This window comes from Pongo pygmaeus, chromosome 7 (genome assembly GCF_028885625.2).
Source record: "Pongo pygmaeus isolate AG05252 chromosome 7, NHGRI_mPonPyg2-v2.0_pri, whole genome shotgun sequence".
Lineage (NCBI taxonomy): Eukaryota > Metazoa > Chordata > Mammalia > Primates > Hominidae > Pongo > Pongo pygmaeus.
The window spans coordinates 142,155,039-142,178,360 of record NC_072380.2 but is presented as its reverse complement, the minus strand read 5'-3'; the positions used below and the strand labels follow the sequence as shown (position 1 = coordinate 142,178,360).

General features: G+C 37.2%; 1 protein-coding gene across 1 annotated transcript in view; it reads left to right on the top strand.

Moving 5' to 3' along the window:
* The window catches only part of LOC129043076 (putative coiled-coil domain-containing protein 26), a 138,289-nt gene that overhangs the window by 104,534 nt on the left and 10,433 nt on the right, over window positions 1-23,322 (top strand). The window contains exon 2 of the mRNA XM_054499610.1: window positions 2,193-2,369. Coding sequence (XP_054355585.1) covers window positions 2,193-2,369 — 177 coding nt within the window. The remainder of the gene's footprint in view (window positions 1-2,192; window positions 2,370-23,322) is intronic.

The following is a 23,322-nucleotide window of genomic DNA, read 5'->3' as shown; positions in this document are numbered from 1 at the left end:
AGGAGTTGAACTCTTTGAATTTAAAATCCATCCCATCTCTTACTGGCTGTGTGACTTTGAGTATTAATTAACCTCTTTAATCTCTGTTTATAGCTCTATTAAACGAGAATAACAGATTTCCCACCGAAGGTTAAATGCGATAATGCGGAACTTCCCAATCCATTTTTATGAGACTACCTATTAACACTCTGTAGATAGCTTGAAAGACACCAGTATGGGAAATGACCCCATTGCCCAGTCATAGGTAAAAACAATGTGGTGTTCATAAATCTTTGAAACCTGTTACAGTATATACTAAAACCATTTTTATAATGAATCTTTTCCACAAGTGTTTATTGATTGCTTATTATTTGCTGTTCTAGGCACTGCAGCAAGTGATTAAGATGGAGAAGGCCCACCCTCTACTAGAACTTATATCTTAGTGGAGGGACAGATAGTAAACATACACAATAATTTAAAACAATAATACATTCAATGAAGGCTGGAAAATAATGCTGACACTACTACTACTACTGCTACTACTACAGCTACAATACTAATAATAGTGGTAATTATTGCCAACAAGAGAGAGCTAACTATATAAGAGGCAGCGGTGTGATCCATATCCATTCACTTAACTCAAGTCTTTTTTCATGGAGCACCTTATTGACATCTCTCAGACTAGTTTTCTGTGAATTATGGTTTGGAAAGTGTTGCTATTCATTTCAAGCCAACGGTTTTCAAGTGCAGCTTTTGGCATTTCTGCCTCTGATATTTACAGGGCCAAGGACAAGAGTACAAATAGGGGCCCCCATACTGTATGTCCAAATATTTAAACATTACAAATTAGGCAAACAAACCTAAATTAAATCTATCCTCTTACTTTGACAAACATAATGTTGTAACAATCTGAAAGGTCAAGTTTGGATTTAGAATTCTCAGACTCTTGGCTTTGTGTCCTGGAAGGTGGTGGCATGGGGGTAATTGGCCCTTGAGAGCCACTCTTCTGTTTCCACCCAGCTGTCCCACACCATGAGGATTTGCATGAAAGAAAGGACCCCAGTTCACCTCCACAAGCAGCTGTCCTTTGGACACCCTGTGGTGTGGGTCTCAGGAAGTATGGACCAGGAATTCCAGCATTCTAGGTACCCAGCAAACAAAGAAACAAAGTTCAGATATAAAGACCTAGTTACCTTTAAAGTCACTTCAAATCCTGACATGATAGAATTCAGTTTCTAATGCTGGGATTTGAATGATCTGAAACCTGGAAAATATTGATATTTTGCTCTGCACGTAAAAGATGTTTTGTCTAGAAAGAAGTGCGTCTCGTGGGAAATTCTAAACAATGGCATAGGAAAACAGAATTGGCAAGAATTATAGACTTGTGTTGATGATAATATTATTAATTAATCACATAAGGCTTTAGAATCCAAACAAATGTTGAATCCAGAGCAGGTAAGAGTAACCAAGTTCAGAATTATGAGCCAAACATATCTCTTCTTTGGGTTTTGGTTTCCCATCTGAAAATTGCAAATTAGTCTTCCAGAGATTTTTCTCTCCAATGAAAAGCAGGGATATTTACTAAGGGGAAAGGTATGAACAATGTGATGTTTAGCAGGAGCAATAATTACCTCTTATGTTCCAGTCCTTTACAGTTGAGGCAAAAGGTTTTTGAATGTATTATCTAGTTGAATTTCCATCACCAGCGGGCGATGCTGGTGTTCTTTTCTCCATTTGCCATTGGAGAAACTGCAGCTAAGAGAAGATAAGTGAATACCCACAATCTTTCAACTTCTGAGTGACAGAGCCAGGTCTCAATACCCATATCACAGCCTTGAATTTTAACGTGGGTGTGCAGGTTTGAAAACACATTGCATTTGGGAAAGATGGTCTTGCAGGTGTGAAATCCATTTTTTTTTTTTTCTGAAGGAAGAGGCAGATAAAAAACAGCAAGCAGAAGCACATCTCTTATGACTCATTAGTCAACTTAAGGAGGACTTTATTGCAGATGGGGAAGCATTACTGCAGCTGCTACCAGCCTGACACACATGGATGCACATACCCTCATGGCAGCATTGTCTCCCTTTGCCCCAGACACCCAGACTCTGCAATGATGCAGCCAGCGGGACATTTTCCCTGCACAGATGTTGTAAAATGCGTAAAAGTTCAGAGTGTGTCTCTGAACACTGCTTCTGTTTCCACCCCCTAAACAGATTGTGCCTGCAGCCTGGCCTGTTGCCCACAGCGGTCTACCTGCCACACTGGGAAAGATCGAGCAGAGACAGAGAAGAAAAGGAGGCTCCATTTTTCAGGCTGCTCTCCCGCAGGCTCATGTTTTGTGTTCATGCCAGGCAGAGAACACAAAATGTTCCAATAAATAAGTATCAAAGGTTAGTGGTGAAAATGAAGGAGGAGGAGGCGTTTCATGAAAAACTAAACATGCAAAATATTATACACAAAGAGAACCAAAATGCAGGTTCACTGGAAATGATAGACAATATGTTAAAACAAGAGGAGAGAAGAGAGCTGAAATAATCAAATGGAAACACACAATTTAGGGCTAAGATCTTGTTGTGTTCAGCCACAAATGATGGCCAGCAGTGAGGAATCTGTTTGTTTTCCACGCTCTTCGCTCCTGGGAAGTCAACTCACATGGACCATGATATCAATCTCTGCTCCTTCCCCTAATATCTGTTTGACCTTGGGTCAATTAATTAAACTTCCTAAGCCTTAGTTTCTTTGTCTGGAAAATAGGGATAGTTATACCTACCACACAACCACTTTGTAATGAATATGTTGGAAATTATATGCAAATTGGCTTCGGTTGGTGTTTGGAACATAGTAGGTTTTTAACTGGAATATAATAGCTACCATCGTCTGTATCATCATATTAATTTATATTTCCATCTTCAGCCCTTAACCTAGGATCTTCAGTAAATGTTGAATTCTCAAATTTGTTAAATTCACTTGTCTATTCTAATATTTTACTCTAGGTTGCTTAGAATATTCTAGATAATATTATTATGTAGAATATGTTATGTAAGCTTCATCTTATCTGTAAATATAGTTTTACTTTTGCCTTTCTAATTTTTATGTCAATTACTTCTTTTTCTTGGCTTATTGAATTGGCTAGGATTCCCGTGCAGTGTTGAATACATGTAGCAAGACTGCACATCTTGCCTTGTTCCTGGTCCCACAGAGAAAATATCCAGTACTTCACAATAAGTATGTGTTAATTGTAGATTTTATTAGATTGAGGAAGTTCCCTTTTCTTTCATGTCAGTCTTTTTATTTTAAACATGTATTGAAGTTTTGTCAAATGTCTTCATCTATTGGAATAATTATACAGTATCTTTTTTGTATTCTGTTAATATGGTGATTGACATTTCAATCTTCTATCTACCTAGAATCCCTAGAATAATCTCCATTTCGCTATGATGTGCTGTGCTTTTATATATTACTGAATTCTATATGCCAATATTATTAAAATTTTCTCTCTTTATGAGAAATATTTGACTTTTTTTATGTATTTGTTTTGATTTTGTTTTCAATGCCATTTTGTAAAAGAGCATTAAAGTGTTAGTATGAAAGTACTTACCCTCTATTTCATGAATATGTTTTTATAAGACTATTATTATTCCTTCCTTAAATGGTTTATAGAATGTGCTTCTTTGGAGTTTTATTTGCATGAATTTGTTTGTTTTTGAGACGGAGTCTTGCTCTGTTACCTGGGCTGGAGTGCAGTGGTGCTATCTTGGCTCACTGCAACCTCCACCTCCTGGGTTCAAGCGATCCTCCCATCTCAGCCTTTCAGCCTCTCAAGTAGCTGGGATTACAGGTGTGTGCCACCACACCTGGCTAATTTTTGTATTTTTTTGTAGAGACAGGGTTTCACCATGTTGGCCAGGCTGGTCTCAAACTCCTGACCTCAAGTGATCCACCTGCCTTGGCCTCCCAAAGTACTGGGATTACAAGTGTGAGCCACTGCGCCCACCCTGCGTGAATATTTTAAATTAAAAATTAAATTTCCTTAATTAATATGAATATTCAGCCTTTATACTTTCTTTTTGTGTTTATTTAGGTAATTTATATATTGAAGTATTTTTTCATTTTGTTTAAATTGTCAAATTCATTGGTATAGAATTGTTTGTAATAATCCATCATTATTCTTTTTACATCTCCACAATCTTTGTTGATAGTCCCTCTTTTTTTCTGATGCAGGCAATTTGTTTACCCTTTCTTTTTACTTGATGAATCTAGCTAGAGATTAGCCATTTTTCTCAATCCTTCAAAGAAGCCAGTTTTTGTTTTCATGCATTTTCATTAGTTTGTTTTTTGTTTCACTGATTTCTACTGTAATGTTTGCTATCACCTTCTTCATTTACTTTGAATTTAATATGCTCTTCTTTATTCAGCTGCATAGTGTGTGAACTTAGAGAATTAACTTTAGTCCTTTCTTCTTTTAATACTACCACTTAACGCTAATGTTTTCCCTTGAAGCATTGCTTTAGCTGCATCTCAAAACATTTGACATATTTTTTTCTTCAGTTCGAAATATCTTCCTATTTCCCTTATGCCTTCTATGGTAGATGGCTTATTCAGCAGTGCGTTGTTTGTTTTCTACACATGGGAATTTTCAGCATATCTTTCTGAAAATAATTTCTATTTTAATTTCATTGTGGTCAGAGAGTATACTCTGACTTCAGTTGTCGAAAACTTATTGAGGCTTCTTATGGCTGAGAATATCATGGTAAAAAATATATATATTTTGCTGTTTGGTGGTATGTTCTGTAAATGTCAATCCTGTTAAATTATATGACAGTGTTGTTCAAATCTTTCATATTCTAATTATTCTATCAATTACTGAGGGATGAATGTTGAAATCTCCAACTAAAATTGTGGATTTATCTCTTCTCCATTCAGACTGGTCAGCTTTTGCTGTATTTAAAGATTTGTAACTAGGTGCATATACGTTTTTATGTCTTCTTAATGAATTAAACCTGATATAGTTTGGGTATGGTTTGTTCCCACCAAAACTCGTGTTGAAATTTTAATTACCAATGTGGCCATTTTGGAAGGTGAGGCCTCAAGGGAGATGTTGGGTCATCAGAGCAGATCCCTCATGAGTGTCCTGGTGCCATTCTCATAGTCCTCATGGTGGTGAGTTTTTTTTTTTTTTTTTTTTTTGAGATGGAGTCTTGCTCTGTTGCCCAGGCTGGAGTACAGTGGAACGATCTCGGCTTACTGCAACCTCTGTCTCCAGGGTTCAAGTGATTCTCCTGCCTCAGCCTCCTGAGTAGCTGGGACTACAGGCATGCGCCACCACGCCCGGCTAATTTTTGTAATTTTAGTAGAGACGGGATTTCACCGTATTGGTCAGGCTGGTCTGGAACTCTATTTTATTTTATTTTATTTTATTATTTTTTTGAGACGGAGTCTCATTCTGTTGCCCAGGCTGGAGTGCAGTGGCGCGATCTTGGCTCACTGCAAGCTCTGCCTCCTGTGTTCACGCCATTCTCCTGCCTCAGCCTCCCTAGTAGCTGGGACTACAGGCGCCCGCCACCATGCCCAGCTAATTTTTTTTTGTATTTTTAGTAGGGACTGGGTTTCACCGTGTTAGCCAGAATGGTCTCAATCTCCTGACCTCATGATCCGCCCGCCTCGGCCTCCCGGAGTACTGGGATTACAGGCGTGAGCTACTGCTCCTGGCCGTGAGTTCTTATTCTTCCCTGGATTAGTTCTCTTGGGAATGGATTAGTTCCTGTGAGAGACGGTTTTTATAAAATGAAGTTTCCCATCCTGTTTGATCTCTCTTCATGTGTGTGTGCTTCCCTTTTGGCCTTCTCTGCCATGTAATACTGCAGCATGAAAAGCCCCACCAGAAGGTGAGTAGATGCCACGGCCATGTTTCTTATACCTCCTAGATTGCAGAACTGTGAGCTCACTACACTTTTTTTTTTTTTTAAATAAATTACCCAGCCTCAGATATTCTGTTATAGTAACAGTAAACAAACTAAGACAGTCTCCTTTATGCCTATAAAATGCTTCTCTTTATCTCTAGTAATACTCATTCTGAATTCTACTTTGTCTTATTTTATATAACCATTCTGCTTTCTTATAATTGGGGTTTGAATAATTTCCCCTTTTCAATCTTTTAAAAATAGCTGGGTCTTTGTATTTAAAATGGGTGTCATGTAGACTGCATATTTGTTCAGTCTGATAATTTTTGTCTTTTATCAGTTTCGATCATTTACATTTAGTGTGATTATCAATATGTTTGGGTTTTCATCTACCCATTGCTATTTTAAAAATTATCTCATGTTTTCTTTGTCCTTTTCCTTTTGTGACTTCTTTTAATTATTTTTAATATTTTGTATTATTTCACATATTGGCATATTAACTTTGTTTTAATAGCATATAAACTTTGTTTAATAGATGTATGGCTTACAGTGTGTATCTTTACATTTATCACAGTATTTCTTTAAGTAGTACTTACACTACTATGTTTAATATAAGAATCTTCTAATCGAATACTTCCTTTCCCCCTTTAGTCATTTGTTTTCTTTTTTTAATCATGTTTTAATTCTATATATAGTATAAACCCCAAAGTATAGTGTCCTAATATTTTTGTTTAACTAATTAATTATATTTCCAGTAAATTAAAAATGTCATTTGTATTTATCCACATATTTGCCATTTCTAGCACTCTTTATTCTTTTCTGCTGATCTAACTTTCTACATTTCATGCACATTTTTTCTAAAGAAATTTCCTAAGTGTTTTTTATATGCTACATCCGCTGGCAATAAATTCTCTCAACCTGTGTTTGTCTGAAAATATCTTTTTTTGTCCTAAGTTTTCAAAAGTACTTTTTTCTGATATAGAATTATTGGTTTCCTGTGTTTTCCTTTTGGCACTATAAGGCTTTAAGCCATTTTCTCTAGCTTGCAGACATTCAGATGAGGTCTTCACTCATTTTTATCTTTCTTTCTCTGTACATAACATGTGTTTTCTTCTACAGAAGATTTTTGAGATTTTAGCATAACATTTAGCCATTTGATTTTAGTTTGTCATAGTGTGGGTTTTCATTTTCTTTATCTTTTGAAATTCTTAATCTGTGGTTTTATACTTTTTAAGAAATTTGAATATTTTTCAGCCATTATTTTTCTCAAAGACTTTATTTGCCCCTTCTCTCACTTTTGAGGATGCACAACATGCATATTATGTTGTGTTGCCTTATTTTGCCCCACAGATTACTAAAGCCCTGTTCATTTTCTTCAATCAATCTTCTATCTGTACTTCATTGTGAATAGTATTTGTAGCTATACTTTCACATTAACTGACAATTTCTTCTTCAGCACCTAATCTGCTGTTAATCTCAGTAAGTAAAATGTTCATTTCAAAGGTTGTAGTTTTCATTTTTCAAAGTTCCATTTGATATTTTTTAATATCTTCCATTTGTTTTTCTATTGTATTCTTAGTTTCTTTTAAATCCTTGAGCATATTGAATGTATTTTTAATAGCAACTTTAGTCTCTGTGTGCTGTTTCTGTCATCTCTGTATTTTCTGAGTCTACTTCTACTGATTATTTTTTCTCTTGGTTATGGTCCATTTTCATGCTTATTTGTATGCCTGGCAATTTTTAAGAGGATATTAAACATTGTGTATTTTGTGGTATTGAGTGCTGAATTTTTTGCTGTCTTCTTTCAAAGGGTGTTTGACTTTGTTCTGCTGGTGGTGAAGTTACTGAAAGATCAACTCTATCCTTTTGTGATTTAATTTAAAACTATCATGGGATAGCATTTATTTTGGTTATTTTATTGCTATTACTAAGTTATATCCTTCTGTGATAATTTCCAAATGCCCCTGGTTTTTCCTGAGGACTCTCCACCGTTTAGAAGTTGGACATATCCTAGCCCTGTGTAATATTATTCAGCTTATAGCTTCCTTATCATTCTTTGCCTGGTTTCTTGTAGTCTTAATGAGCATACATATGCCATTATATCTAGTAATTGACTCAAGGGAACATTTATGGACATGTGTGGTACTTTGTAAATTTTTCCTACCTCTCTAGTTGTCTACATTCCTAGTTACAGCCACCTAAACCTCTTTGAACTCCGATATTAGTCTCTTTAGCTTAGTGAGAATGCCATTGTCTTTTTGGGTACCTTTATGGTCTGGAAAATACATCCAGGTAGAAATATGGGACAATTGTAGCACTCATATCTTTGTTTCCTTCCTCATAAGGATCACAGTCCTGTGCTTCTTATTGCAAAATGCAGAATTTTTTTTTTTCATGTTTTTCCTTGTTTTCTACTCATTTAAGTCAGGAGGGTAGGTCTGGTTTCAGTCATCCATCATGGCTGCAAGGGAAAGTTGATGTACTCCCTTTTAAAAGAGTTAATGACATAGTCAAATCAAATGATTCAATTAGATGCTGAAATGAGAGCACAAGCTAATGGTCAAGAGCTTTCTATTCTACCTCTGTCACAAGTTGCAGTTTCATACCTCACTGTTTCAGAATGATGCCCTTCTTTAGTTATTGTATTCAGGTCAAGTCCATGGGCAGTTGCCAATTTAATTGCTATCGGTTCTCTTCCACAATTGTTCAGATTCAAGTTATTTTGTCCTTTGCATTCAGACTTAACACACTTCATCTACAGGAGCTAAGTTCAAGTACAGGGATGTCTCTGTTCCAAACAGCCTGTTAAATTAGCTCAGTGTTAGAATTTTCTGCCTATTTTGCTGTTTCCTCCACTAAACTATGATCTCATTGAAAAAGTTACAACTATAATATTATTTGTATTCATAGCATTTAGTATGGTACTTGACTCATGGTATGCCTTCCAATACCTATTAGTAGAACGAACACAAATACCCTTCAGAACATTTTGGTGTGATGTGTTAGGAGGATATAGATACCAAGGTAATTCAAGTTATCTTGAGTCATCTCCCTTCATCTTTACTTTATTTCTTAATTACACAAAGTACAGATATTTATAGTTTTCTGCCTATAAATCTGCATATATTTTCCTAACTCTGTTTACCTTCCAATTCAACAATTACAATTTGAGTTTTAGGTATTTGATCAAAATTTATTCCATGTACTATCTTTGGGAAATCTTATCTGAGCCCCTGCTGTATACACTGATGAATTCTAAATACTCTGTCTCCATCTCTTATGTCTGGACTCTTGAGTTCCAGACTGGAAATTTCCACTTGACTATGCCCAGGTACCTCAATTTTAATTACGTCCAAAATGAAACTTCATTTCCCCCTTAATTCTGTTTTCTCTTCCTGTATTTTCTATGATGCTTTTCAGATAAAGTCCAAAGCCCTTACCGTGGCATACAAAATCCTTCAACATCTAGCCCCTGATGGCTTTAGCTTTTGCTGAAACACTGATCCTCTCAACTCTCTATCACATTTCACAACTTCAGTTATTATATTTATTCATTTATTCCTTTACTTATTATTCTTTCAACCTACTGTGGTAGATACTTTCTGGCTTCTTCAGATCCCTTCTTCACCCTTCTCACCTGCTGTGTGCCCAGGATGCTGCCCTGTATGGGTTATACTAACAGTATTCTTCACTCTGGTATCTGATTGAGTTTGGTCTGTAAAGAGTTTGGAGAAGAGGTCAAGAGTGGGAGGTCCTACACATCCCCTCCAAATTCATGTGTTGAACCCCTAGCCCCCAATGTGATTGCATTTGGAGATGGGGCTTTTTTAACCTCTCTGAATGAGTCAGAATAGACTATGTTATGTTGCATTACAGTAGTGGTAACTGATACATTTTCAGGACTGAAGAACTTACTTTTTTCAGCTTCTAGGAGTGTCTCAGCTGTCAGTACTTTCCAGGAATTCCCCTTGGCTGAAGACAGCCACTTCACTTAAGATCACAACTCCTTCCAGGGAGCAGCCTTCATCCAATGACTCGTTGATTTGTAGGTATAAAGGCCCAGCTCTTGTTCCCAATTTGAAACAACTCTAAGGGGCCATGGCAGCTTCAGAGCTTCCCACAGAGTCAGCTGAGTCCTTGTGGTGGGCACACTACAGCCCATCTACTCTCACTGCTCGGTTCTGCCTCTTTCCCTTTCCCTACATGTGTTTATACTGAGAGCATTCCTCGATGAATGTTCTGTATGCCCATCAGGACAGTCTCAGATATTGTTTCTAGGGAATCATATCTGCAGCAGCTGAAGTAACGAGTAACTCCCAAATCGCAGTTGCTTAACAAAACAAGTCTATCTACATGGTTCAGCTGAGGGATTTTCTCTACATAGCCAGTCGGTAATTTAAGCTAATCAAGGCTCTATCTCCTCCAGTGGTATATGGAACAAGCAGACTCCAGTCGTATGTCCCTGCCATAGCTGGAGGATCAGGTACCAGCTTTTCTATACCTTGGCCTGAAGATGAATGATAAATCTTGCACTCACAGCCCATTGGCCATCATCAGTTGGTAACTGTGAAGGAACAGGAGGGTGAGTACCATAGTTCTGCCATACTCTGCAAGCCTCAGTTTCCTCTGTAAAATTGGAATAATCTTACTTAAAAGTGTAGCTGTGGCTGGGCGCGGTGGCTCACGCCTGTAATCCCAGCATTTTGGGAGGCCGAGGTGGGCAGATCACCTGAGGTCAGGAGTTTGAGACCAGCCTGATCAACATTGTGAAACCTCGTCTATACTAAAAATACAAAAATTAGCTGGGTGTGGTGGTGGGTGCCTGTAATCCTAGCTACTAGGGAGGCTGAGGCACAAGAATTGCTTGAACCCGGGAGTCAGGGGTTGCAGTAAGCCGAGACTGTGCCACTGCACTCCAGCCTGGGTGACAAAGTGAGACTTTGTCTCAAAAAAAAAAAAAAAAAAAGTGTTGCTGTGAGGGTTAAATGAGTACCATATAAAAGAAGCATTTAAGTCTCTGGGAAGCAATCTGTTTAAGTGAAGGTAGGTATCTTACCACCTTCTCCCATCCCGAGGGTCATTCTCAACTCTCTTGATATTAGATGGCAACCACCTTCCTACTTTCTCTCCATATCATCACTTGGAATTATATAGGAAAAGTTGGTACTGTGAAAAGCCACAGAAAATAGATTTAGCTGGTCTCTGCCTTAGGTAGAAAGAAAAAAAGGCCTAGAACCAAAAGAGATTCCAAGAATGACTGCAGTTACCAAGACAAGTTGGAAAAATGGTTACAAGAACTTAAGTGTCACAGGTTCCCTTGTGACAGGTGTGACAAATTGGCAGAGGCAAAGGGTTGGGGCAGTATTTTATTTTTATTTATTTTGCCACATTTCAGCTATTTTTAAAGTAATATTTAATACTTTCAAGAGTTTTGCCATGTTAGCCTTTCTACCTTAATGATTACTAATTATTTATAAAAACCTTATATTTTTCTAAAGCACTATGAAAGGGAGACCAGAATTATTCACCACATGACATAATAAATCAATGAATTCAAAATATGGAAAAAGTCATTATATTCTAAATAGAAAATGATTCCTACTGGAAGGCTTTGAGCTGTGAGCACATTTTGTGTTTGTTAAAAAATGCAGATAATAGGCTGGGCGTGGTGCCTTATGCCTTCAATCCCAGCAGTTAGGGAGGTGGGTGGATCACCTGAGGTCAGGAGTTTGAGACCAGCCTGGCCAACATGGTGAAACCCCATCTCTACTAAAAATACAAAAATTAGCTGGGTTTGGTGGCAGGTGTCTGTAATCCCAGCTACTAGGGAGGCTAAGGCAGGAGAATTGGTTGAACCTGGGAGGCGGAGGTTGCAGTGAGCTGAGATCATATCACTGCACTCCAGCCTGGGTGACATGGTGAGACACTGTCTCAAAAAAAAAAAAAAAAAAAAAGGGCGGATAATAGAAGGGTAAGAGCATTAGCACCTCACTGATTATTCCTTCTTGAGAGTAAGGAGCATTGAACGAGGAGTAATATTCTCACTGGGTTATTGAAGATAACTTCCTCTGGTCCTGGTGTTTTTGTGCCTCCTAAAATCAACATCCCAAATTTTGAGAAACTCACAATCACGTGATCTGAACCCACTTCCATCAATGGCATTTGGAGCCTCAATAGAAAAGTGGTGCTTTATCAATAGAAACCTCCTTCCTATTGTCTCTCCATATCACTTGGAATTACATAGGAAAAGTTGCTACTGTGAAAAGCCACAGAAAATAGGTTTAGTAGTTTACCTGGGTTGAGCAGACAGAAACAATGGCTCCCAAAGATCTTGGATCTGAGGTCACAGAACCCTGAGAACATGGTCACCCCTACTTTGCTGAGAGCACACTCTCAAAGCTTGCCTGGAACTGGACAGGTTTTACCCTGTTCTCTCAGGACTTCAAGAGAGAAGAGGAGGGGGAATCAAATTTGATGTGTAAGTGCTCCCATTAGTTAAGTTGCCTTAGGGAGTTTCAGTAGAAATATTAAACCACTACAGGCCTAAATGACTTGGTATTCTTATTTTCTCTCTAAAAGGTAAATGGCTTTACTTTTTATTTTGACTATAGACAAGTTAAAGAAAAAAAGAAAAACAATTGTTAAAATGTTAAAGGTTATGTTGATTTAAAAAGTGAGAAAAGGTATGCTGGGTGTAGTGTCTCACACCTATAATTCCACACTTCGGGTGGCTGAGGCGGGAGGATTGCTTGAGGCTAGGAGTTCAAGACCAGCCTGAGCAACATGGCGAGATTTGTCTCTACAAAAAAGACAAAAATTAGCTGGGTGTGGTGGCGCACACCTGTAGTCCTAGCTACTCTGGAGGCTGAGGCAGGTGAATTGATTGAGTTTGGGAGTTAGAGACCAGCCTGGGCAACATAGGGAGACCCTATTTCTACAAAAAAATGAATTTAAAAAATTAATCAGGCATGGTGGCACAGGTCTTTGGTCCCAGCTACTTAGGAGGCTGAGGCAGGTGGATCAATTGAGCCTGACAGTTCAAGGCTGCAGTAAGCCCTGATCGCGATAGTGCACTCCAGCCTAGGTGACAGAGTGAGACACTGTCTCAAAAAAAAAAAAAAAAAAAAGAAACTATTAAAACCTCATAGTTCTGCTGCCCTGAGGTATTAGTTGCCCGGTCTTCTTTGTCTCTTCAGATGATTTCACCAAGTCATAGGCACCATGAGATTAGGGACCAGATTGGTATTGTTCATTGCTTTCTCTTCAATGGTTAGAATAGTGCCTTGCACAAAGTAGATTATAAGTACACTTTTTTTGTTAAATAAATGACTATATGTATGCTTAAATTCTGTTTTACAAAAATGAGATATTATTATATCTAGAAAGTTGTAACCTAATATTTTTCACTTAATATATTGTGTGGTTTTAACCATATCAATAAATATTTGCATAATTTTTTAGGTACTATAGAGTAGCTGACTTTTTGCCTTAATGGACATATCATACTTTATTAAAACAATCATTCGTTTTTACATAATTAAGTTCTTTCCATTTTTTAATTTTTACAAATAATATTGCAATGAATATTTCTGAAAATACTTTTGCTGCTTTCTGATTATTTTCTTGGTATAAATTCCTAGAAGTGTAATTACAGAATATAAATTACATATTCTTATAGATTTTAACTCATATTGCCAAATAGGCCCCCCAAATAGATTGGACCAATTTACTTTTCCACGAGCCACATATGAAAACATGTTTCCTCAACAACTTTGATAAAAAGTAGGCATTGCCAACATTTTAAATTATGTATTTCCATGACTGCTGATAAAAAAGAACTTTCTTTTTTGTCTGGTATTCTTTTTTCTCTTTCTTTTTGTTATTTGCATTTCTTCCTTTTGTAATTACTTTTGCATCTGTTAACCTTTTTTGAATCCATCTCTATATCTTTTCTTACTGATTTTTAAAAGCTCTGTATACATTCAGAACATTAATATTTATGTTATACAAATGCAAATATTTCCCATCTTTCCATCACTTGCCTTTTGATGTTGTTCACAACAACGGTAATGGTAATGGTAGTTATGCTACTAAGTTTAATTGGTTTTGCTATTGTTGTTGGTGGTGTTGATGTTACTGCTTGTGGCACTGTTGGTTTTGGTGGCAGTGGTACCAGGGCTGTTGTTTTTTAGTAGTGATGGCGATGCTGTGTCATTTAACCTTGCAGAAGTTTAAATTCTACCAGTATTTCCTGTATAGTTTCTGCCTTTGGTGTCATGTGAAAAAAAAAGACCATTACTATAGCAAAGCTGTCTTTAATAAATGTATTTTGTTCCAATTATTGTATGATTATACATACAGATACACACAGATTTTAATCTTAATTTATCTGAAATTAATTTGATACAAAATGTGTACTAGTGTCAAAGGATCATAAGAACATCATGAACTATCTTAGATTGAAAGACAAAGCTGATTTATTGCTTACAGCCAGGGAGAGCTATGCTGCTAAGTCAGTGTCCCCAGTAGGAGGGCAGATCTTACAGAGGGTGGTGGGGAAGCGTGTAGGTCAGTGGCTAGAGGATTTCTAGGCGTGTAAGTATTCTGGATCTGGAGAAAAGAGGTTGTGTGGAACTGCTGTTGAAGGATTGACATTCAGAGGTGTGTTTCTTAGAGTGGGTCAATTCCTGATAAACTGTTTTTCCAAAATAAGAGATGGTCACTGACTGTTTGGCTTGTAAAAACAGGTTCACTAAGAGGAATTGTTGATCAACTGAAGAGGTTTAAAAGCACTTCTGGTAGTTACCTGTTAACTATGGATGCAGAAAAATCAGGCTTTTCCTAGGATTGTGGGCACTTTTGCCATTCTCAGTGGGGATCAATTTTTTTCCCCAAGTGATATAAATGGAAGAGAAGATTTTGATTATGTTTTAATATGTTTATTTTCCTGCAATGTGATTTTCTTGAGAGCAGGAAACTTATGTCCTCTTTTCCTTACTCCCAGTGTCAAATAGAGGATTGGAACATAAAAATGTTTAATAAGGTGAATTATGGGAGCCAGGCTCTCAAGCACTAGCCCAGGCTACAGCCATAAATGACCATTTAAGTGACAACGTATTCACGTGCTCTTTGAATTTTGGCACTCCGAATATCTTAAAGATATCAACAACCACTTCTTCACATCCCCAATGACACTCATGTTCATATTTTAGAAAGCAAGCAAAATTGATAAAAATCAGAAACATGAATAATAATGTTTTACATTACCACGACAATTAATATTATTTAGTATTTGCAATGTCAGTCAATATTATGTCCTTTACATGGGCTACTTCATGGAAAGAAACTTAACCATAATTCCTTGAGGTATCTGTTATTATTAACTTCATTTTACAGGTAAGGAAATCGAGGTTCAGAAAAGTAATCAATGAGTTACGGGAGGGTTGGGGTGAGGAATGGATGAAACCAGTATTCATGTAACATACATAACATAACAAAACATTTCAAAATATCCAGGCCTATTTTTCAGATTTGATTATCTCATATTGACCTTCTATAATTGGGAAGAGAATGATTTTAGAGAAGACCAGGGATCTATTTTAGTTGACACTGTTTGTCAGCCATACATCCATTACATAATTTAGTCTTCACAGAAGCCCTGTTAGGTGGCTGTTATTACATTCTATCTTTTATAAATGTGGAATCCAAGGCCCAGAGAAATCAAATTGCCAAATGTCGCACAGTTAGTAAATGGCTGAGATAGACTTTTAAACACTGGTGTGATGCTGTTTAATTTCAGTGACTAGATGACGTTGTCCATACCTCTTCTTCCTATGTCTAAGAAAAGTGACCTAGGTATACTCTAATTTTTGATGAGCTGACTTTATAAGCTATATTAGTTATGAGAATTATAGGAATATATCTAAAAATCTTATTCTCTTCCTTTTTGGAAATTTAACCTGTAATCTGAGTTTGGCTAATTCATGCAAGATTTGTGACTAATCAAAAATCCATTTCTGTGCAGACTGATCCCTCATATTCCTACTTTGATCACTGTAAAGAGAGTAATGGTTTTTTCAATTCATTGTTACATTATTTTCTAATTCACTTATGGTCTTAGGGGTAATTCATCACTGAATGTGAGAGTAGAAAGGTGTGAGGAGCTTTCATAAGTAGCCTGAGCTCAGGAGAATGGGAGCAATGCTATCATCTCACAGAGCTAGAATGAGAGAAGAAACAGAGAGTCTCATGGCTTGGGAGGGGTCTCTACATTTTCCCTTCAGTCCTTTAAATAATTTCCAATTGACTCTTTCTTGATGACTGTAGAGTTTATTCCAGTAAATGTAGTATTTTTCCAGATAGCATTGTGCAGTTACGAAAATGACACTAAAAGGTAGTGTCAATTATGTTCAATATAATGGTTTTTACTAATTTCAGACAAAAAGTTTTTAATAATTTCAGATAAAAAGTCTTTACTATGTAACACCTATGCTTGGTGAGATTTAAATTCCTCTTGTAAGACTAAATAAGGCTTATTCTTATGAGGTCTTTTAGAACAACAGTGATAGTTAAGTTTAGGAAGACAAATAAATGAAAATATCATCAGAGGTAAATATAGGCTATCTATTTAAAAATTATTACAGAATGACTTTGTTTTCCATTGGGACTCTATCACCCAGAATGAACAAACTCTATACATGTTTGTTGAATGAATGAAGCAATGATAGTAGGGTACTCTTCGTTCTTTTCCTGGTTCAGTGAGGTCTCTCCACTTGTGTAGATACTTGGTGCTTTCATCTGGAAAAAGAAATGGTTGATTAACATTTATTTATTATCTGTTAATATTGCTACCATTTTCAGACATTTCTGGGGAAAGGAAAACAAAGATGAATAGAACAGCTTCCTGCTCATAGGTCTTAGAGTTTAGTGATAGAGACAGCCATGTAAACAAGTAAAGAAACTGACATAGTAACTTCTATGGTAGACATATAAACACATTGCAAAGTGAAGGAGATGCCTTATTGCCTGAGAACCAGGTCAGACAACCTTTCTAGAGGAAGTGATATTTGAGTTAACTATTACAAGGAGAGATAAAATTCAAAGGTTCTTCAAGCCCTTGATGGACACTGGAAATAGGGAGAACTAGGAAAATGTGTAAAGAAGCAAAAAGGAAAAAGAGAAGGATTTGAGGTAAAAGGGGAACAGCTTTCTAGAATGTCAGTAAAAGATACCATCTATCTCTAATAGGTGAGTTATTCATATTTATCGAAGGCCAATATTTGTAAGCCATTCTGCTAAGCACTGAGGATCCTAAAAATTAAAGAGATATGCCGGTCTCTGCTCTCACAAAGCTTCTTATATTTCTGGGTGGAGAACAATGAATTAAGCAAGTTAATTCCATTAGACTGGGCTGAAAACCATGGTGGGAAGTACAAGGTGCTTTGGGAACACGTAGCCCAGAGAATCTACCTAATTGCATGGAGAAGAGGGGACACTTAAAAGGTAAAAGGGGCTGGGCGTAGTGGCTCATGCCCATAATCCCAGCACTTTGGGAGGCTGAGGCGGGTGGATCACCTGAGGTCAGGAGTTTGAGACCAGCCTGGCCAACATGGTGAAACCCCGTCTCTACTAAAAATAAAAAAAAAAAATAAATAAATAAAAAAGAATTAGCCAGGCATGGTGGCAGGCAGTTGTAATTCTAGCTATTTCGGAGGCTGAGGCAGCAGAATCGCTTGAACCCTGGAGGTGGAGGTTGCAGTGAGCTGAGATTGTGCCACTGCACTCCAGCCTGGGCGACAAGAGCAAGACTCAGTCTCAAAAAAATAAAATAACATAACAAATAAAAGGTAAAAGGCTGAGACCTGAAGATGAGTGGGAGCCAGCCAGGCAGAAGTGGCAGCATAAAGTGAGAGGAAATGTGTGTGTTCCAGAAACTGGAAGATCAGTCTACAAAATCTTAGACTTTTTTTTTTTTTTTTTTCCTTCAGGAACATTTTTTTTTAACTTTTAAGTTCAAGGGTACATGTGCAGGTTTGTTGCAGCACTATTCACAATAACAAAGACATGAAATCTTAAAAGCAAAGCATGAGAAAAATGAAGCTAAGGAGATAAAATGGTCAGATCATAAAAGGTATTATTAGCCACACATTTAGTCATAGTGAACGTTACTGCAAAGAGCTGTAGATGTCAAGGAAGCCATTTAATGGCATTGAGTAGGGGAAGAAAGTAATTTTGCACTTTCATCTTCTAGAGTGGCTGCGTTTTTGTGTGCAGTTTCAGGAACTAAATTGTGGTGGAGGTTACAGGACACAGATTCTGGCCTTGGAGGGTCAGGAACCTTAGTGTTACTACCACATTGCAACTGAAATGAACATTCAAAATGCCTTTACGTTCATGATCTCTTGCAGTTCTGTGAGAAAGTCAAGCGAGAGCATTAGTATCCCATTGGACTGATGAAGAAGTTGCATTTCTGGCTGATTCAGACACATGGCCACAATTAAGTGCTCTGTTGGTTTTGTAGTTGAGGTATCCCCAGACCTCTGGCCTTATGCTGTGGTGCATTGCCTTTTCCACTGCATTGACTGTGTGGGTTTTCAAAGGCTCATGCAAAGCCAAGCATTTCCATGAAAAATGGATTCCTTTCTTTATATCAGCCCTCAAAATGACATGATCTCTCATCTCTGACTGCCCAGGCTTTTCTTAATAATACTTCTACCACATTACCAATTATAGCAATTTGGGGAGTGGGCAGCCTCTCTATGTAGTGTGATGTAAGGGGCTCTGATAAGATGGAGCTATCCTCAGAAGTCTTTCCAAATTTGCCTGCCAGAATTATGAAACATTTTGCTTTTAAATCTTTATTTGTTTGAATGATAGTAGCAATGTCTACAGAAAGAGTCATATCATCAGCTTGTTCCCCCTATTATCCAAGCTGGGGATGCTTGCTCCACCCATGTCAGGAGCTGGAAGATCAAAGACTTGCAGACAATTACAGTTTTAAAAATGAGAGAGCTGGAAAGAATTGTAGGCATCTTATTGTTTGATTTCCCTATTTTATAGCTAAAGAAATTGAAGGTCTGAAAAAAAAGAAGTGACATATATTACTGGACCTGGGTAATGACTATATCCCTGGTACCCCGAGCCTCAGACCTGATTGTCCCAAATACCATGCTAGGCTTATTGTATCAGCTAGCACTCAGTATGTGCCGGGCACTGTCCTAAGCGCCTAAGATATATGAAATCATTAAATTCTCATAACAACACAATGAGGGAGATAGTATTATTACTTTATACATAACGTAAAAAATCTTAAACAAGCAAAAGACATTGAGTTTCTGAAACCTGCAGGGCAGGCAAATGTCAGAGCTGGAATATGACCCTGAGCAGGCTGCCTTTACAAGCCAGGCTCTGAACTACTACAGCAGAGTAGAACTACTTTTGAGTAGAAGTCAGGCATGTATGTTGGGGGCAGAGGAGACTACAGAAAGTATGAGAACATGAGAAATAAAAGAAATGTCCAAAATACAATCTGGGATGACTTTATAATTTCATAAAGAGGTCCTGTTTTGTCAATACATTTGAGTGACCAAGAGCACTTTGATACTCATTACATTCCTGCTTGTGCCTTGGAGGAAGAGCAAAGCTCATATGTTCATCCCAGGACTAAACATAAACCAAATGTGTGCCACCGTTGCTGGAAAAATCAAAACATTCTTAGGCAAAATTATTATAATAGAGTTGAAATGTACTGATTAAGGCAGGTGACAATTTCAATCATTTTCTCTAAGATAGACCACATTGGATGCATTGTTTCAAGCTTAGGATGTCTTATTTCCAAGTTTGTGTTGGTCAAGTGGCACCACTTTGAGAAGCCTAAACAATATGAGAGCAAGATCTGAAACCTATACCAACCAGGAATGGGGAAGACATTGTGAATGTTTAACATGGAAAAAAGAAGACTTAGAGGAGATGTGAGGCTCATTACACATTCTTAAAGAACAGTTGCACAGTCAAAGAATAAATGCTTCCTGCCTTGCTCCAAAAGGACTAAGATGTCGTATTTCACTTTAATAATTGGAGCTGTTGCAAGAAAATAGAATAGGATGAGTCACAAAACAGTAAGGTAGTAAGTTTCATATCTGTTGGTGGACTCAGCCGGAGTTAGATAAAAATCTCCTAGGAATTATTTCAGGGGCTGAGGAATGGAGAGACGGGGGAAATAAAGTACACTTGGCCTACGTGATCACCAGTCTCCGTGAAATTTTCAGTCTGGGAAATATTTTGCAAGTGTGATCTATTCAAAATTTCTTCTCAGTTATTGAGTATATGTTATTGTAAACCAAAGATGCCTAACATAGGGGAACTTTGCTTTCCAGCATGGAAACCATGATGCCTAGCTTCATATGATGCAAATAATAACCACCACTTACTCTTAGACAAAAGGCAGCTTCTGTAGATGATTGGGTTTCACTTTTGTGGGTGACAAAAAAGAAAGGAAGAAAAACTAGCATAAAGCAAAATAGTGTGGTGGCAACTCAGGGAATTACTTATTTTTCTGCTGCTCTGGTGTCTTGGGAGTGGAAGCACATCTTGTCAATAGTGAATAGAAGCAGACATGAATTATTATTATGGTCTCTGCCTCATAATTTCTGTGTCACCAAGATGCGCTCTGTTTATTACTGCACTTAGAAAGCTTTGGAATATTAGCCACATAAAGTTTCTCTCCATGGATTCTATTACCACACTCTTCAGTTGTTCCAGGAAACCACGACTGTGGAATCACATTTCTGGGGAGAAATGGCTCTCAGCCTTGGCTCTTTCTGGCTGTGCAGTCCACTGGGAAGATTTTGTCATAGATCATTAAAGCAAGAATGATCCCCAGAGATCCTCTGCCTTATCTCCCCATCCCCTGACTGCACATTTGAGGGATTGAGACGCAGGGAGAGAGTAGACATGTTCAAAATCATAGAACACATTATAGATTTCAATTTCCATTGCATATTCCCGGTTCAGTGGACTTGCTGTTGTGGGATCCAGCCAACCTCCTTTGGTTGGGTCCAAATGCTCATGAGTGGAATTAAGGAAAGAAGGGGTGACAGTTTAAACAATGGGCCAATTTTGTGAAGCATGGGATGCCTCAATTTCCAGTGGATGAAAATGACAAAGGTATGTTGGAAATTTAAACATGAAAGACAGAGTAAAAATGATTCAGATTCTGTCAAAGCTCCTCGAGGGCACTCAGGCATCTAATGTTTTCTCTCTTTGTAAGGAAGACAAACAGAAGGTCTTCCCAAAGTGAGCACCCTGAGCCTCAGTTTCTTCCTCTATAGAAATGGGACCTGCCTTACAGGACCGTTGTTGGACAAAATGAGATTGGATATGTAGCACCTAACAATGCTCCAGATACAGGAGGCCCTTCATGCCCTCCCTTCTTCCGTTCTTACTGAGAGATGAACAGTATTTCCAAGGACTGGTCATGGTATTCTGATCTCTGTACAATTGTGAGGATGGAGTTGAGGCAGGATTTTGGGGAGATGGGGAACAATATCTGATTCTAATCTCGTCATTAAGATTTTAAAAGCTCCCAAAGGACAAGGATCACATGAAATTGTTTCCCTTACAGTGGCTCCCCATGGCACTCATAATTAAAGGCAAAATCCTAATACACAGGGCCTAGAAGGCCTTCTGTGTTCAGAATCCTCATCACCTCTCTCCTCTTGTGCTTTTTTCTCTGCTACTTTTGCTGCAGGGAATGAGAACAAAGACAGTGGTCAAGAAGTATTTGTTAAATGAGCTATCTTCACAATCCCTATGTGGGCTAGATTAGCAGTAGAGGAATAGTTCATTAAAGTTTAAATTCTTTAGATTATTTATATACCTGATAAATTATTCAACAGTTAAAAAGTCCAAAACATGGTAGCACCCAATGAAGGCAGGACTTGGTGAAATTAATACACTAATATGCCACTGATTGGTGTGCAACTAGTGATTGTTTTGTGATTGCAGTTGGCAATACATATTAAAAACCATAAGAAAGATAAACTCCTTTCATTTAGTAATGTTATTCACAGAAATAAAATCTAAGGTAAAAAACATTGCAGTAAAATGGCCACACTAGTAAGATATTCTTTGCAGCATTATGTATAATAGCAAAAATATTGAAACATTAGAATGCTTAAACTAAATGTTTATCTATTCAGTGGAATGCTACAAATAATTATATATAATAACTAAAAATATAATACTAAGACTTTTTTTAACCAAATAATGTTATAAGGAATATTAAGTAGTATCTGCACTATAATAATAATTAATGTGAATTTATGTGGACAAGAAATGAACAAGAATAGTAAGAATATATAATATAAAAATTGTGATTTGTATTGTATAAAATTTTGCTAATTTAAAGATAGATTATAGATTATGTGTATCTAATTTAAATATATTTTATAAGAAAATATAGCAATAAAGTAATAAATAGGAAAATGTTATTTATTAGAAATATTTCAAGAACTTTTTTTAGTTTTCTGATTTTTATTTGGAAAAAGATTTTTCTTCTTTCTATTGAAATATGAAAGTGAGGGGACAATTATTGCTCTTCGTATGAGAGGTAAAATTACATGTCCTTTAGTTCTGTCTATGCCTTTCTCTTTTCTTTCAATCAAAAATAGCCTCTCCTCCAACTTCACCTGTAATTACTCATCCTTCAGTTTTTTTCTCTGAATGCCTATCCTCCAATAAGCTTTCTGAAGCCCTTCTCAGTTACTATTCCTTTAATTTATACATAGGAGATAAAAATATTTGTAGTACTCATCATCCATCTATCCATCCATAGAATCAACAAGGAGACAAGTCTTCCCCAACACCTCAATGGTTATTTGGAATTTAAGGTGTTCATTTGAGACTTCAAGTCTGTTTTTCAAAGACATTGACAAGAAGAAAAAAATGACAGAATATGTTGTGTCTTTATCTTTTTCTTTTTAAAAAAATGATCATTTATTTTGGCCACAATTCCTGGTGGAGCATTCGTCTAATTTAACTGTATTTCTCATAATATCACAGGCCAATGGCTAAATGAGTTGCCTTTATTGCACTGGAATCCAGCTTTAGCATGTTTCCAATATCTGGTGAAAATATCCATTCACATAAACAGAAACTCCATAGTAGCTACATGTGGAAGTTCTGAGGTAATGTCTCCTTTCTCAAAAAAGCTTCAGTTTAGAATTTTCCAGAGTGACCCACGAAGCAGTTGGTTTTATGCCTGAGATTCTGCATTCCCATTGGGTCAGATAAACTGAGTGAGAGCAGACAGAGGAGATGGTGAGTGGCTGCCATATTCCAATAAGTGCAAGATTTCTCTTTTCTGGTTCACAAAAGAGTTCCTAATCACATCTGGAAAAGAAAACAGTAGAAGTGCACTAGGATAAGTGAATGAGGAAGAAAA